At 37.3% G+C, this 15,713-nt stretch overlaps 1 protein-coding gene across 9 annotated transcripts in view; it reads right to left on the bottom strand.

Moving 5' to 3' along the window:
* CASK (calcium/calmodulin dependent serine protein kinase) overlaps positions 1-15,713 on the bottom strand; it is a 202,038-nt gene that overhangs the window by 23,174 nt on the left and 163,151 nt on the right. For all 9 annotated transcript variants that reach the window (XM_088530692.1, XM_088530685.1, XM_088530687.1 and 6 more), the window contains 4 exons: positions 13,486-13,674; positions 12,799-12,877; positions 8,020-8,105; positions 3,930-3,998 (listed from right to left, as the gene is read on the bottom strand). In XM_088530692.1, coding sequence (XP_088386818.1) covers positions 3,930-3,998; positions 8,020-8,105; positions 12,799-12,877; positions 13,486-13,674 — 423 coding nt within the window. The remainder of the gene's footprint in view (positions 1-3,929; positions 3,999-8,019; positions 8,106-12,798; positions 12,878-13,485; positions 13,675-15,713) is intronic.

The raw sequence follows: 15,713 nt of genomic DNA, 5'->3' as shown, positions 1-15,713 counted from the left end.
TTACTTGAATATCTAGAGTTCTCAAACTTGTCTAACCTAAGTCAAATAACAAAGCAGAAGACTTTTGGATCTCTGTTCTTCAGTTCAAGCACCACAGATGAATCCTTAGAGGGAACAAACACAACCATTTCCAAATGATGGCAAAACTATTTGCCCAGGATTGATCCCTTGTTCTTATGTGTTGATTATGAATGGTAAATTAAAAAGATAGGCATGTAATCTTAACATATAATCCCATAGACATCTATTATGTCTACTGAATGTGGCTTGACAAGAACGACTAGATTAATGACACAGTTGTCCGTTCTCCAGAATCTGCAAATATATTTCAGTCCCCAATTTGCTCAAGGAATCTTCTGGGAAGTATTTATAATACAACTGTAAAAGGTTTACTGTCTCAGTGCTAATGGAAACACTGCAAGGCTACATAAAAGCTACAGAAATATTATTCTTAAATCCATGATGATTACCGCTGGATTTTTAAAACTGTACATATATGTCTTACATATAAGGCTTTTCTTCTTAGTGAAGCAATGGAAATGTTTCACAGAAAAGCTCTAAATCACGAGCTGTTGTTTATATGGAAAGCTCCTTGTAAAACAAATGTACTTCCCTTTGCATTTTTACACATCCAAAACTATAAAGAATTACTCATTTTTTTCCAGTGGAAAGTAAGAATGTACACGTAGCTAGAGCAAAATGTTTACTCATCTGGATATAGGATTAGGTGAAATGTTTGAATAGCATATAGCTATCAGCCATTGGAAATTTGTGTTGGAATAATTACTTATGTTCACATATATGTATTGGCCCACAATTTCCTTGAGACAGGAAGCAGGAAAGAACATCTAGGCTAAATGTGTTACCTAGATGCATGAAAAACTAAGGCTATGTACCATGCTGACCATTAAACAACAGATGTTTTCAAAACATATCAAGATATCACTGATCAAGACTCTTGTGGGAACTCACAAGTATTATTTTTTCAAGCATAGTCTACTCTACAAAATCAGAAGTGTGTATTTGTTAGTGATCAAAAGCTTCTAGGTCTTGAACTGACTGTCAAGATGACAGACTGTAAATCTAAATCTAACCTTAAAACAAGTTTCTTGCACCAGTTTCTACTTTCTTTGCAGAAATTAAACGAGGGACATGTTTTCAAATTTTGTGGAGAAAATAATCATTATGGCTGGTTTGAAAAAATATAAAGCACATAAGCCAAAGAGCCTTTTTGAAGCACAGAAATGTTCCTAAACGATCTGCAAGAATATTAGTGTTTCAATGAATAGCTTATCTTAATTGATAACTCCTATTTTGCATCAGAGATTTGATAACTGTTATTTGCTTTAAAAGAATATCTGAACTGCTTCTCTTAAAAATTAACAAACACTAATTAAGAAAAAAGTAAATTTAAAATGAAGTATAGTTGTAATATATGTTAACATGGAGGTTAAAAAGTCAAAAACAAAAAAGAGCATCCTAAAGCCCCCCCAACTCCTTTGAAAAAGCCTTAAGAATGCCTTCAAAGCTCTGATGACTGAATGCAAGGCATGGATGCATGAATATCTAAAAAAATTGATTTTTTTTTCTTGAGATTTTGAAAGCTTCCCAGTGAAAAGTGGGAACAATACAATACAGTATTTTTACAGCCTGTAAGGACCAGACTTCTCTATATCTGCAAAAGTGGCTTCATATTCTGAAAGTAAACCCTCAACACTTCTCTTAAAAGTCCGTGAAAGAGAAAAGACAAGTGAGATGCAAATCTCAGTTGTGTCAAAATAGGTTCCTCTCAACCCTTCCCCATTATTCTGTATACAATGGCATACAGGCAGATTCTGTATAAAATAGGATGTAGGCAGACTATCTCTGATTCTTCATCTGATCTTCATCTGATATTTATTTCTGTATATTTAAGATTATAAAGATATTTTGCAATCCTATGTGATCACAGTGGGAGATGCCAATTTTATTTTATATTCCAATAAAACTACATTACACTAGCATGGTATAATTCAGGTATAAAACTACACTGCATTAGCAACTATCCATGAAGGAAGGCAGGAAAAAAACATCCAACAGAGTTCTAGAAATATCTGAAGTAGTGCCAAAATTAGCTCAACTAGTAAAGCAGCAACACACTGGTGAAGACCAGCTATCTCGGTATATATCTTGCCAGAAAGCACTGGAAGGAATGCTTTCTGGGGCTTACTAATGACATTCAACATCTTTTTTTGGCCTCTATGAATGGCTAAGAATTTGATTTTGAGAACTTGATTCCTCATCTGAATCACAATCTTGAAAAATTCTGAAAAGGAAACTTTCTATTTGTAACGAAGGACTAGAGATCATTTAATAGGATGAATCTAAATTGTTAGCTTTTTATGTAGCATTTGTAAAACTACTCTGAGCATTTGTCAAGCTACTCAAAGTCATAGATGCAGCAGAGCAGCTGGAATAGACTTAGGTGCCTGTGACTGAAAGAATGCAAATAGCCACAGATTGTCATAAATAAGTTTCTCTGTTTTGTTCACATGAAGATGAGAGTCCATGTTCCTCTTTCCTGTGGAATAAATATTGCAAATAACCTAAAGAGAGAAAACTAAGGAAAAGAGATGACCTACTATTACTAAAATGATACTTAATGGTATTAATTTAAATTCATAGGTTGGACTTATTTTTCTCCAAATCATCATCTTCCCAAGAAGTTTGTAGTCTTGTCAGTTTCTGAATACTAGTACTTGGAAGTGAGGTACTTTTCGTATTATTACTGTTTGCAGAATAGGAGTCAATACATAAATTTCTCAACACATTCTAGAATTTTTATTTGAAACTTTTTTTTACAAGAGCATTTCCCTTCATGAAAAATGTTTACTTTTATATTTATACCTCTTAAAGAAATTAGACCTCAGGTGAAAATCTGTCAAACATTCCTCCTCTTTCTAAAATCTTAACCTTTTATTTCTTGATGACTTCTATTAAAAGTAAGGAAGACAATTCTTTTTTTGAAAGGATTGTTTTGAAACACAATAGTACTTTCTATATATTCTAGCATCTGCTGAGACAAAAACTGAGATGAAATCCCAGGTCTAATTAAGGTGTTTACCACCTTCGACGGGGATTGTGATTTCATGCTTGTAATTCTAATTTGGGAACTGTTTATACAGTTAAGTATGTGGCACAGAAAGACTGGCATCATCTAGACAGGGCATACACCATCTGTATGCTTACACTGGAACAATATCCCTCAAGTAGCAATTTTCTAGAATTTAATTCACTTTAAACACAATCTAGAACATAACTGATTCTTTTTTTCTCACAACCTCCATTTTATTGTGCAAAAACCCCATAACATCCAGTTTCTAGCTCAGTGAGAATTGAACTCCAAGCCCATTTTTCTCTCACAATGACAAAATATTAATTTTGCATGGAAACATAGTATTAAGTCACATGTAACTGTTACAGACAATAATCACAAATTTACCTGAACAGGGTTATACGGAAACAGATTCTTCAATTAACCCTTAACAGCCCAAAGCAATAAAATAATATTTTATGCTTAAAAAAGGAGGAATGTTCCTCAGCTTAGGAATGCTAATAGACTTCCTGAAGAATGCATTTTAATATATGATTTTTAAAGGGGCTTCCTAAATGCATGAGTTGAAGGAACTCTAGAGGATCTCCTCCTTCTCTTTCTTTTTAAAAATAGGCTGTAAAGAGTTAGTTAAGGTACTGATGAGATGAATATGAAGGCAGGGCTGAGTAGGTAGGTGGAACCTACTCATGTTCCGTTATCTTTGTTGTAAAATTGGTGTGCGTGATCTAACAGGACAGGCAGAAACAATTTCCCAGAAAGCAGTGACATTCAGCCATCAGCAGGCAGTTAGTTACAGGATTGAGGAAGAAATGGGAAGGTTTATTAAATTCATTACCTCACATGATGAAGACTGCGTGCGATAACTTGGCACAATCTTGAAGGTGATACTCCCTCGCATTTCCCTCTGCAAGAAGAGGAGCACTTCTTTAATGACTAGGACACTGAAGATAAAACCCCCAAATCACTAAGGTCTGAAAGGAAACAATCCTTGAAAGGAAAGGAACTGAAACCATCACTGAAAGTTGAAACCGTGAGTTTAAGAGTAGTGGTACTTTTCCCTAACGTAAACACTCAGAATCACAGAATTGCAGAATCACAGAATCCTTAATGTTGGAAGGGACCTCTAGAGGTCATCTAGTCCAACCCCCCTGCACACGCAGGGTCACCTAGAGCACGTGGCACAGGACTGCGTCCAAGCGGGTTTTGAAGATCTCCAGAGAAGGAGACTCCACAACCTCTCTGGGCAGCCTGTTCCAGGGCTCTGTCACCCTCACTGTCAAGAAATTTTTCCTCAAGTTCCTGTGGAACTTTTGATGCTTCACTTTCTGGCCGTTTCCTCTAGCTCTGTTGGTGGCCACCACTGAAAAGTGACCAGCACCATCCTCCTCACTGCCTCTCTTGAGGTACTTATAGACACTGATCAGGTCCCCTCTCAGCCTTCTCTTCTCCAGGCTGAACAGGCTCAGCTCCCTCAGCCTCTCCTCATAGGGCAGATGTTCCAGGCCCCTGATCATCCTTGTGGCCCTGCGCTGGACTCTCTCCAGCAGCTCCACAACCCTCTTGTACTGTGGAGCCCAGAACTGGACACAATACTCCAGATGCGGCCTCACCAGGGCTGAGTAGAGGGGCAGGATCCCCTCCCTCGACCTGCTGGAGACGCTCTTCTTAATGCAGCCCAGGATCCCATTGGCCTTCTTGGCCACGAGGGCACACTGCTGCCTCATGGTCAACTTGTCGTCCACCATGACACCCAGGTCCCTCTCTGCAGAGCTGCTCTCCAGAAGGTCAGTCCCCAGCCTGTACTGGTGTCTGGGGTTATTCCTCCCCAGGTGCAGAACCTTGCACTTGGCCTTGTTGAATTTCATCAGGTTTTTCACCGCCCAGTTGTCCAGTCTGTTCAGGTCATTGATGAATAAATTGAACAGGACTGGACTGAGGACTGACCCCTGGGGGACCCCGCTAGCTACAGGCCTCCAACTAGACTCGGCACTGCTGATCACCACCCTCTGGGCTCTGCCATCCAGCCAGTTCCTAATCCACCTCACTGTGCACTCATCTGTCCCACACTTCCAGAGCTTGCCCAGGAGGATGTTGTCAAAGGCCTTGGTGAAGGCAAGATAAACAACATCCACCGCTCTCCCCTCATCTATCCAGCTGGTCATTCCATCATAGAAGGCTATCAGGTTAGTCAAGTACGATTTCCCCTTGGTGAATCCATGCTGACCACAAGGCCAGTTTGTAATTTCACTTAGTAAGAAAATTTTAGATCATCTCTTAATAATCTAAAAGCTAAACATGCATTATCAGTTTTTTTTAAAGTCTAGAAAATAGAACTGAATTTTCAGTGAAGAAATGCACGTTTGTAGGCTTCCTCCATACCAACCTTTTCTTTGTAGCTATATTCTTGTGATTTGCACTGGCGTTACTACAAAAATGAATTTTTCTTCCCTTTTAAAATAATAGTCAAGACTTTCTGAAAGGTTTGCATATAACTCCACTATGGTAGAATGAAGATAGCCCCTCATCAGGACAGAAAATGGGGCCTGCTAGTTTGCATTTATTATCCTAAAGAATATTCATAACAAGTAGTAACTGCAGAACAGCTGCAGACTGTGACAACGTATTTGCACATCCATATTTTCCTAAATGTCAGGTAACAGATAAATGCCACCACATGGCTGACAACTGCAGGATTTAATTTTTGCAGAAAGGTAAGCAGACTACTGCAGGTGAATCCTTGGTGCCTTTGCCTTTCTCTCTCTAGCTGGCTTACTGTAAGCCAACCAAATAAGATTTGCCTGGATTCACTTGAGCTTGTCCATCTGATTTTGGACACAACAAAAGGAAGAGCGACACCATGCAAGATCCCAGGATTAGGGTTGTACATTAAAAAACAAAACAAAACAAAAAAACTACAGAATATAAGACTGACCATCAGCAAGGTCCAAGATGAAGTTTTTCTGCAAAGAACCAGATTGAGTTTGAAATATTTTTGCTTTCTTTTTAACATCCATAACCACATGCAATCATCTTTGGAATCTGTCCCTACTTTACTGTATGATGTAACAGGACTGAATACACCAACGGAGTTCAGTCAGAAAGCCAAAAGTCAGTTGACAGGAGTAGCCTAGTGAGCCTTGACCTGGATCCTCTGAATCCTCTGAATCCAGGATTTATGCAGATAAGGACTTATTATTCACTCTAAATGTTCCCAGCATAGACTAAAGAAGGAATAATGGGGCCATATACAGATGTGAGAATCCTGCCCCAGCTCATATGACAACTTATGGTCTCATAATTTAATTTTCTGACTACAGATAGAAGTGCATTCTACTGTTTAATCCCACTTCACTGTCTACTTCTTTTTTTTTTTTTTTTAAATCATTTCACAATAGGTGCAGGGAGAGAAGTGCATTTACAATTTATCACACACACTGCTTTAGGGCAGGATTCCCAGTCAGAGGTAACTAAGCAGGCTGGAGAAATAAGCAGCAGGAATCTCATGATATTCAACAAGGCCAAATGCAAAATCCTGTACCTGGCAAGGACCAAATACTTGCTGTGATAATGACCAAGGAGTCACTGGACTTGCTGCTAGACAGCAGCTCTGCAGAAAAGGACGGGGGGAGCCTAGTGGACAGTGAGCTACCCAGAAACAGCAGTGCTCCACAGCAGCCACGTTAACAGCACACTGGGCTATAGGAACGTGATTGCAGACAGCGGTTTGAGGGAAGTGGTTTTACTCCCTTTTCTGACACACACTAACCTACAACTGAAATACTGTGCCCCAAGTTTTGTGATCACCCTCTTCTCCATCCCAGCCTCATCCTCCAAGACTTTTTAGGATTTTATGTTGATAAACTTCAGCGAATTCAGTGGAGGGCTGCCAAGATGGTCATAAGTCTGGAGCACATGATGTATGAGGAGAGACTCAGGGAAAATGGCTTGTTCAGCCTGAAGAGGAGAAGGCTGAGGGAGGACCTCATAGTGGTCAGGCAGTACCTAAGAAGAGGCTACCAAGGAGATGCAGCCATACTCTTCACTGAGGTGTATGGCAGGAGAATGAGCTACAACAGCTACATATTGAAATAAGGAAGGCTTCAGTTGGATACAAGCAAAACCTTTCCCCCATGATAGTTCCCGTATTAGAACAGGCTGCCCAAAGAGGCATCTGCCCTTGTCAAATCTCTGTCCTTAGAGATTTTCAAGACTCTGGCGGACAAAGTCTTGAGAAACCTAGGCTGAATTCAGTGCTGACCCTGCACTGAGCAGGAGATTGGACTGGAAACCTCCTGAGGTTTTTTTCATTGCCTTTGACTTTGTATAGCAATTATACCAACGGGCACTCAAAGTTTCTCCTGTTGCAGAGTATACTCTGACCACAATTGGTATAGACTGAAGATCTGAAGAAGCAGAGCATAATCTTCAGAGATTAACTATGAGTACTAGGAGGTAGGCAGTATTCTTTGTCAAAACCATGAGAAAAAAGAAATTATTGCATTGCAACAAAGAAGATGCAGACATTAGAAAGAAAACAACCAAACAAACAAACCCCAAATGCCCCAAATATAAGACAGTTATATGATAGCCCAGGGTTTGGGGAAACCTCCATCACTCAAATCATTTACCAGAGCAGGTAAGACATATATCTGTTGGTAATGATTTTGTGACTATGATCTTCTCTTGGGACTAAAGGGAATAAATAAAATAGTATCTGGAGGTGCCTTCTTGTATTATGTGCAAACAAGACACTAAGAAATCAAAAGGAAGAGCCTGTTCCCTGAATGCTATAACCCAAATCTTCCTGTTACAGGCCCATGCAGGCTATCAAGAACGGAAGAAAAAGGAGAAGCTACACTCCAGTGAAGAGTTCCTTCAAAGTAAAACATTTTATAAAGAACATCAGCAAGTTTTCAGTCACTTACAAGCATTTTTTGTAGTTGCTCTACAGTTTGATTTGCCACACTGATCCCATTTATTTCTCGGATTTCATCCCCTACATGTAGTGTACCTGCAGAATTAAACAAAACACTTATTAGCACATACCGTTATAAGAAAATTGTAATATAATATAAATATTCATATGAAGCCATAACATTGAAATAAGACGTAAGTAAAAATGTGGCCTAAATTCAGATAAGAACATTGGTAGCTATGCATTAGGAATCCATCTTTCAGAAAGAAAGTCAATAAACCAGCATAAGATGCTCTGGCACCCTATATAGTACAAGGGAAAAAAAAAATCAGTCCACTTGTAAGGACACTCCGAAAATCTGCATGTTGAACAGACAGTCACTTGCAGCTGGTAGCTGAAAATGTTCACAGGTATCTATTTGAATCCATCAAAATGAAATGCAGGAGACAAGTATTTTATCAAACAACTGCTTAACTTAGTTTGGTCTCTGGCTCTATTTTAAGTGTCAGCTGCTTTATTTCTTTATGTCTGTGATTTCATAATGCATTTTCTGTATACATACTTAATTTCAACTTGAATGTAGATGCCTGGTGTGACTGCCTACAACCTGAGACCACAAAACAATTTTCTGCTTATCTTAGAAGAGTCAAAAATCGATCTGCTGAAGCAGAAATGGGAATGGCACGCCGCAGGTTAGAGTGAGACGACTCTTCAGAAAATCTATAAAAGGTCAGCAGGGATGCACCAATGAAATACATCTCCTCCAGATTAAAGCAATTGAGGAGGCTTTTTGGACCATAATTTTAGACAGAGTAGTTCAAGGCCATTTCACGTTCTAGCACTTCTTTAAGAAAACTCCACAACATTGCTAGCCAGATAATGTTTTCCCTCTATAATGAAGTAATGTGACAAGATCATCATTCCACGCTGATATAACATTATGTTCATGTATACTATTTTCTGCTGTATGGCCTAAATAATTTATGCAGCTATTCTTTTCTAAACAATGTATTTGATACAATTAATTTTACTTGGAAAGGAATAGCTCATGATTTTTTTTTTCAAAACATACCTATAGATCATCATCTGAAAAAAGGCAAGTCAACTAGAATTCTGAAAGTTTTCTTATATTTTTAATTTTTTTCTGTATTAAAATAGTCACTTAACCAAAGAACACCCACCCTAGTAAAACATTCAGCTTGACAAACATACAGAATTCAAACTCCGTGCCTGATAAACCGCCCCCGCAAAAAGAGAGCCTGAATGGAGAACAACCCCAAACTGCCTTGTTGCTGTGCCAACCTCATGTGGCAATACTGCAGAAGAGGGCCCAAAGTTTACAAAAACTTTCAGTACATTCAGGATGAAGTTCTTCGGTCACATTAGGTGCTCTGAGCAATTCTACAGAAGCTAATCTGTTGATAGTGATAAAAAGACTCATCACAATTCTTTTACTCTTTGGCAGAAAATTTATTGCAATTAATAGTTTACTGAATGCAAATGCAAAAGTCCTGCATTTGAATTTCAAATTAATATAGTTCATATCCAGAATATTAATGACCACGTCTTTAGTGAAACATTTTGAAAATTTAGTTTTGGCAGACTTTCTCAGGAAGCTACCATTCAGTACCCAATTCTCAAAAGATATTCTAAAAGAAATGTGGTCCTGTTTTTGTTGTATCATGACATACCTAAATTGTTTTTGAAATAAGTTTAATTGCCATGGAAGAATAACACTGAACTACAAAGAGCATATGCCCTGCAGTAGTATATGGACTTTTTAGCATTTTTCAAAACATAAATCTGATAAAAGTTAAATATTAGGATGAGAATCAGACTCTAACAACTTTGTATCAAATCATTTCAACAGTGCACTTAAATGAAATCCCCTCTTCTGGAACACTTCCCATTTCTTTTACTCAGGCAGAAGTGAACTTTGTTCTGTATGTGACTAGAATGTAGCAGTATTCATAGAAGTTGGGAACAGAGAATGGCCAGTTAACATCAACAGGAGGGTCATTTTGTCATATGAAGTGGATGGATTGGTAGAACATATGAAGAAATTTCCAAACTGATGGAAGAGATTTTTATTATTTGCAGAATTATTTTGTTTATATATATTCTTGTTGGAAAAGAGTATTCTTGACATTTGTAAATAATGAATATTCCCCTTTGTTACTCCTATGACCTGTTCTTACAGATATGCTTAACTATCCAATGCAGATTCCTTTTTATTTGTGTGTATTGTGTTTATTCAGAACTTTTAGTATAAGCTATTCATGATTTATTCGTGTAATAATAAAAGATAGATAGATTTCTGGAGCAAACTATTTCCTTCTCTTCATGCCACACTGAAGACATTTTTAGTAAGTGTGTGCCCACTTGAGACAGAATTATGCGAGTTCCTATTCTACTGGGGGAAGAAGGAACAAATTCGCAGAATCTCTATTCAGAAACATGTTTTTGTAGACAAAGCAACATTCTGTAGCTTGGAGAGGATAAAGCTGTTAATATTACATCATACTTTCATCATCACATGGATTTTCTTAGAATTGAATAAACCTTACCCATGTGTACCACTGTCTTAAAAATCAGTGTGCTTTATTTTGTTGAGACTGACATTAAGTCACTGTGAGAAAGCAGCATATACAATGTACAGCTACTGTTTTTAGCGTTGGGTTAAACAGGCAGCCAGCAAGTCCTCCCTCTTCCTTGGGAACTTTTTCAAAAATGCCACAGTGGGACCTCTTCGAAAACAAATCTTAAAGTTAATTCACCTTTTGTCACGCACATTCCCAAAAGAGTCAAGTCATCAGAAAAAAAATCCGTGGTTTACGACAATGAGACCTGCAAGGAGCTCAGACTATATACAGCCCATGCCCTGAAACTATATTTACAATGTAAGGAATCTAAACGGATTACATGAATAATCAATGGACAGATACTTGTGCTAAGTTAAAGCACAGATGTGAGAGTGAAAACTAAGATGTACTTAAACCTAAGATGGAAGATACAAATCATATACTTACCCTATAAAGGCAGACATGTTAATGAACTGACAAATTTTAACAACTAAAACTGAGATTTCATATTAATTGAGCTGAACCCTCTAGAATATGAAACAGGTAGCATCTTTACAATCCCATCTTCGTACTTTGACTTCCTCATCTTTTCAGTAAGCATAATTTTAATCAGCAGAACCAGATGCAGCTGGCATACAGACGAGCAGTAGACTTCATAGCAACTACTGTATTTTGTGATTTGGAATCTCAAAAATCTCTCTTTTTTAACAAAAAAGCCACAGACCCTGTCAATGGTGTTCAAGAGATATATTGTGCCAGAGATCACTGTCAGTTTACACTTACGTTTTTCCATTCAGTAGAAATATTTTAGATAAAGGCATTTTGACTGATGTGGTGAAGTTACAGGAATCCAGAGTGCTGGAGTACTCCCCCATGCGCCCCCGCCTCCCCCCCTACCCCCCCCAAAAGATGACAATCCTACAGGAAAACTGAAGCATGGTTCATTTTCCATCTCAACCTATGTGCCTAAGAACTACCTTAATTAGATGAAGCACATAGTATAAGTTGAATTTTCCATGGAAGTTTCTGAAATAAAAGGTACTACATCATTAAAAAGAAAAGAATAAAACCAGAGTGGTAATGGGTGTACTGTTGGAATACTTTTAACAAGTTTTGAATGGTTTTTACTATCCTGCAATAGAACACAGTCACTTAAAAGAACTTTGCAGAGGAGAATCATTAGCTAAGTAAGGTTAGAAAAAACCTTCTTCCTGCAAGTCTTAGAGAACAATATCTTTTCAAATGTGACTTTTAGAATCCAATTAAATTTAAGTTCAGATGAGCCTTTAAAGGAATATACAAAACTAAATAAATTCTCATCTTTGCTTGATGAAAATAATATTTTACACCTTCTGGAAAGTTTAGTTGAAGAACTGGAATCAGTGTATCAGGGAAAGTGCCATTACATATTGTTTTCTGTTTTCCTAATTATCTGAGCTTATCTTATTTTGAAATAGAACAGTGGTCTCCAAGGAACTTTAGTCTGACAAATTATGACAATTTTTGTGTTATCAAAAGAAAAAGTTCACAAAATGGAAAAAATTAAGCAAACCTTTTAAAGGTGCAATCCAAATTTGCAGCTAACAATCTACCAGGGAAGTATCAGTATCTGTTTAAAGGAGGACAAAATCCAGCCACAAGTTATTTCTGGTATCTGATTTGGACTTACAAAATGGAGTAGAGAAAAAATATATGATTGCAAGGTTTCACTACAGTAGTGAAAACTGAAAATAAGTGTATGAAAGTTGTATGCAGAAAAAGTATTTCTGTTTCCTACATCTTTTTTATCATCTTCAACACTGAATGCACAAAGGTCACCAAAATTTTTGTGAAAAGACACGATCTTCTTTGCTGAACAAAGCTCTTTCACTTTGCAAGGATGAATATTGTAACTATCCTAAAGATTTTTTTAAAAAACAGAGTATTATATAAGTATGGCTTAAAAAAATATATTGATATTTCAATCTCTTGATCAACTATAATCCCATTCCCCTAATTAAGGCCTAAATGGGCTCTCAGCTGAAAACACTGACAGACCTCTAAAACTGCAAGGTGATAAAAGCCGCTAACATGACTCCATCCAGATAGAGGTCCACTACTATGTAACAGTAGCAATCAAAAAGAACAATAGGTGTTGTTACATACTTGTTACAGAATAATCTAAATAATCCCATTTGAAAATAAAACTACTTACGACACATGATTACCTTGCCTGTGAATCATTCCTCCGTGCATAATTCTTGCTACGATGCAATGGTTCAGCTCATTCATTTTCAAAGTGATTCCCTAGAGAAAGAAATTATTACACTCCTAAGATAAAACAGTGAAACATTCAGCATTGGAATTCTTCAGTGGCTAAGAATGGTCACTTTTGCTGAAAGTCTGAAAATAGGGTACATATTTTAACACAAAACCTTTTGCTTAAATATGCCATTTAAATACTGACAAGGCATATATTTATACATGGATTATGTTTAATTTTGCAGATGGCTTGTCTTGTGATGAAAATAGATGCTATTTATCAGATGAAGATGCAATAATTTAATATACAATCATGTAAGATTCTGACTTGTTAAAATGTAATTCTGCATTAAAGCACAAACAGTTCAGCACAGTTTTATATTTTAAAACTTGATCTAGTATAATCACTGCAAGGCTGTTCTAAAATAGCTATAGTGCTACAGCCTTTAACATGTGTGAGTAGCATTTTAAGCTGTCTTCCTTCACGGGAGGATATACACAAGAGGCTAAGTATATACACTGGATACCAAATTATTCCAGCTTTACTTCAAAGTGAGGAAGTTTTCTTTGAAATCAACATAACACTGGTCTTCAACTCTATGAACCACAACTGTAAAGAGTCAAAAAAAATACTACTATAGTTCCTTCCATACCATTGGTTCATCTGTGTTCTTCTGGAACTGTACCAGTCGAACCCGTGTTACATTCTCCATATCCATGTCGCCGTTGGCGCTTTCTGGAGAATCTCCGTTTAAGTATGGAGAGGTGGGAGGAGGTGTAACTCTCAGCGCTTCATCACTGTAAACTTCATGAGCCACTACATCATGAGTTTGAAGTAAGGCCTAGAGGAAACCACAGTAACAAAATGAGACTTCCACAAGCTTCCATAAAGCTCAGATGCCCTTGCTCATTCTTTACAAATGTCTTTGGATTTTTCCAGAACGTAGAGTAAATCCAAGATATTACTGCCTCACTTCCTGTAGAGGAACTTTTCTCTCAAAAGAACCTAAGATAAACTTGAGCAGACTACAAATGCATATGCACATGCCCAGCCTTCGCAATCTGTGCAAGAGAACCTTTCTAATGCAGATACACCAGTGAGAATGATGCTGCCTTACCTCTCACTTACCGCCTTAACACCTGCAAGGATTATTGAAGATAATGGGAACTGTTAAGGTCAGATTAAGGTATCTCTATTTACATGCCTAGATATAGAAATTAGGAAACTAATATTAGGGCAAACCGTTCTATAATGAGTAGCTTGTAAAATGAAAATCTGTTCAGATCCCATGGGAGTTCATTATAACAAAGACAAAGTATGAGTCAGTACGAACTGAAAGAATGAAATAATGTTTTATTTTTATTAACACAACCACTTCCATATTCTCCTTCTCCTCTCAGAGCACAGACCCAACACAAACACAGTTGCAAATGCCTGATAAGCACTATAAAACAAGAAATTCCTCAAATGCCACTATTTTTTTACTCTGTTTCCTGCTGTAATGAACGGCACAACTGATTAAAGGTGCTTAAATATTCTGTGATAAGTACAGCAACTGACTCTGTAAGCATGCTGAGCTAGGGCAAAGACATTAGGCCTATTAAAATGTTAAAATTGTAACATGTTATTATGAGTTTGACAAAGTGTTAACATTTGCAAAGCAGTACTCAAAAGAGTACCATCCTAAATTTGTTCCCACAATAGCACTTGTAAAGTGTACCATTTTCTAAAGGATAACTTCATAAATTTCTCAAAACTATTTAGTCCTTAACAAAAATATTTTTATGGAAGGGAATTAAGACAACTGGTTTTAAATTTATGAGGATAATCAGTTGGAAGCAGAGTTACCTATAAAAGATGATTTCAGACTCATCTTTTTGTTTCTTGATTTAGCATATTAAATTTTGATATGCCACAATGATTTTTCCTGATGCCTACTTTGAAAAAAATGATTTACACTATTAAAATGGCCTCTCTCCATAGCATGTGTATATACACACACACACACACACACACACTCTGGTCATTAAAAGAACATACTGGGTCATGCAGCTATCCATATTTCCCCTTATACCTGAATATGAGGGTGGTTTCAGCTCACTTTCTTAGGTTTATCCTTCAGGCTTTTTTTACAAGACAATAATTCAGCTTTCAGGTGAGCAAATTCCACAAAGCTCACAGCAAATAATTCTTGGGTTAGGGAGAGTCACTGTATATTATTTTAAACTGAAAATAATGTATATCAGATTTAAGAAAACCATGTCTTATTTCTGAAGCTTGTGAACTTTATCCATAGTGCAAACACGAAGAAATCTTTCAGCTGATGTCAAAAGATGGTGAATGTCAGTGATTTGAATTAGCTGTTAAGTGGTCACACCCCTGAGCTTGAGACCATCACTGTCCACAAATCAGGGTTGCAAAACAGTCGTTGATCTGTCATACAAACTCACTAGACGATGCGCACACTACTGATTTATTGTCATGTAATGTTTAACAAGCATGTACTTCAGAACAAATTCACATCTTTTATCCTATGAGACTTTGGGCAAGTAAAGAAGAATAAAGAATTCCAGTTCTCGCTATGGATATCCAAAAGGCTTCTTTGCTTTTTTTCACAAAGAGCATCCTTCCCAGCTAGCTCCAAAAGCTAGCTGTAAGCATGAAACTGTAAGCATAATTTATATTACTCCAAACTGAAGCACTAAACTAGAGGCCGTTGGGCTGGCCCAGTGAATTTTTAGTTGTCTAACCATTGCCATAACCATTTCACTAACCATAAAGAGTTAGTGAAAATATTGAAAAGTGTTCAACCAATACAACATAACACCGGTTATCAGCATAATTATCACATTTTTCATGCTGTCTTCCCTTATAATTCCC

The sequence above is a fragment of the Tinamus guttatus genome, unplaced genomic scaffold (assembly GCF_059628265.1).
Source record: "Tinamus guttatus ecotype Peru unplaced genomic scaffold, ASM5962826v1 Tinamus_guttatus_pri_ptg000384l, whole genome shotgun sequence".
NCBI classification, from domain to species: Eukaryota; Metazoa; Chordata; class Aves; order Tinamiformes; family Tinamidae; genus Tinamus; species Tinamus guttatus.
This window is presented reverse-complemented; position numbering and strand designations above follow the sequence as displayed.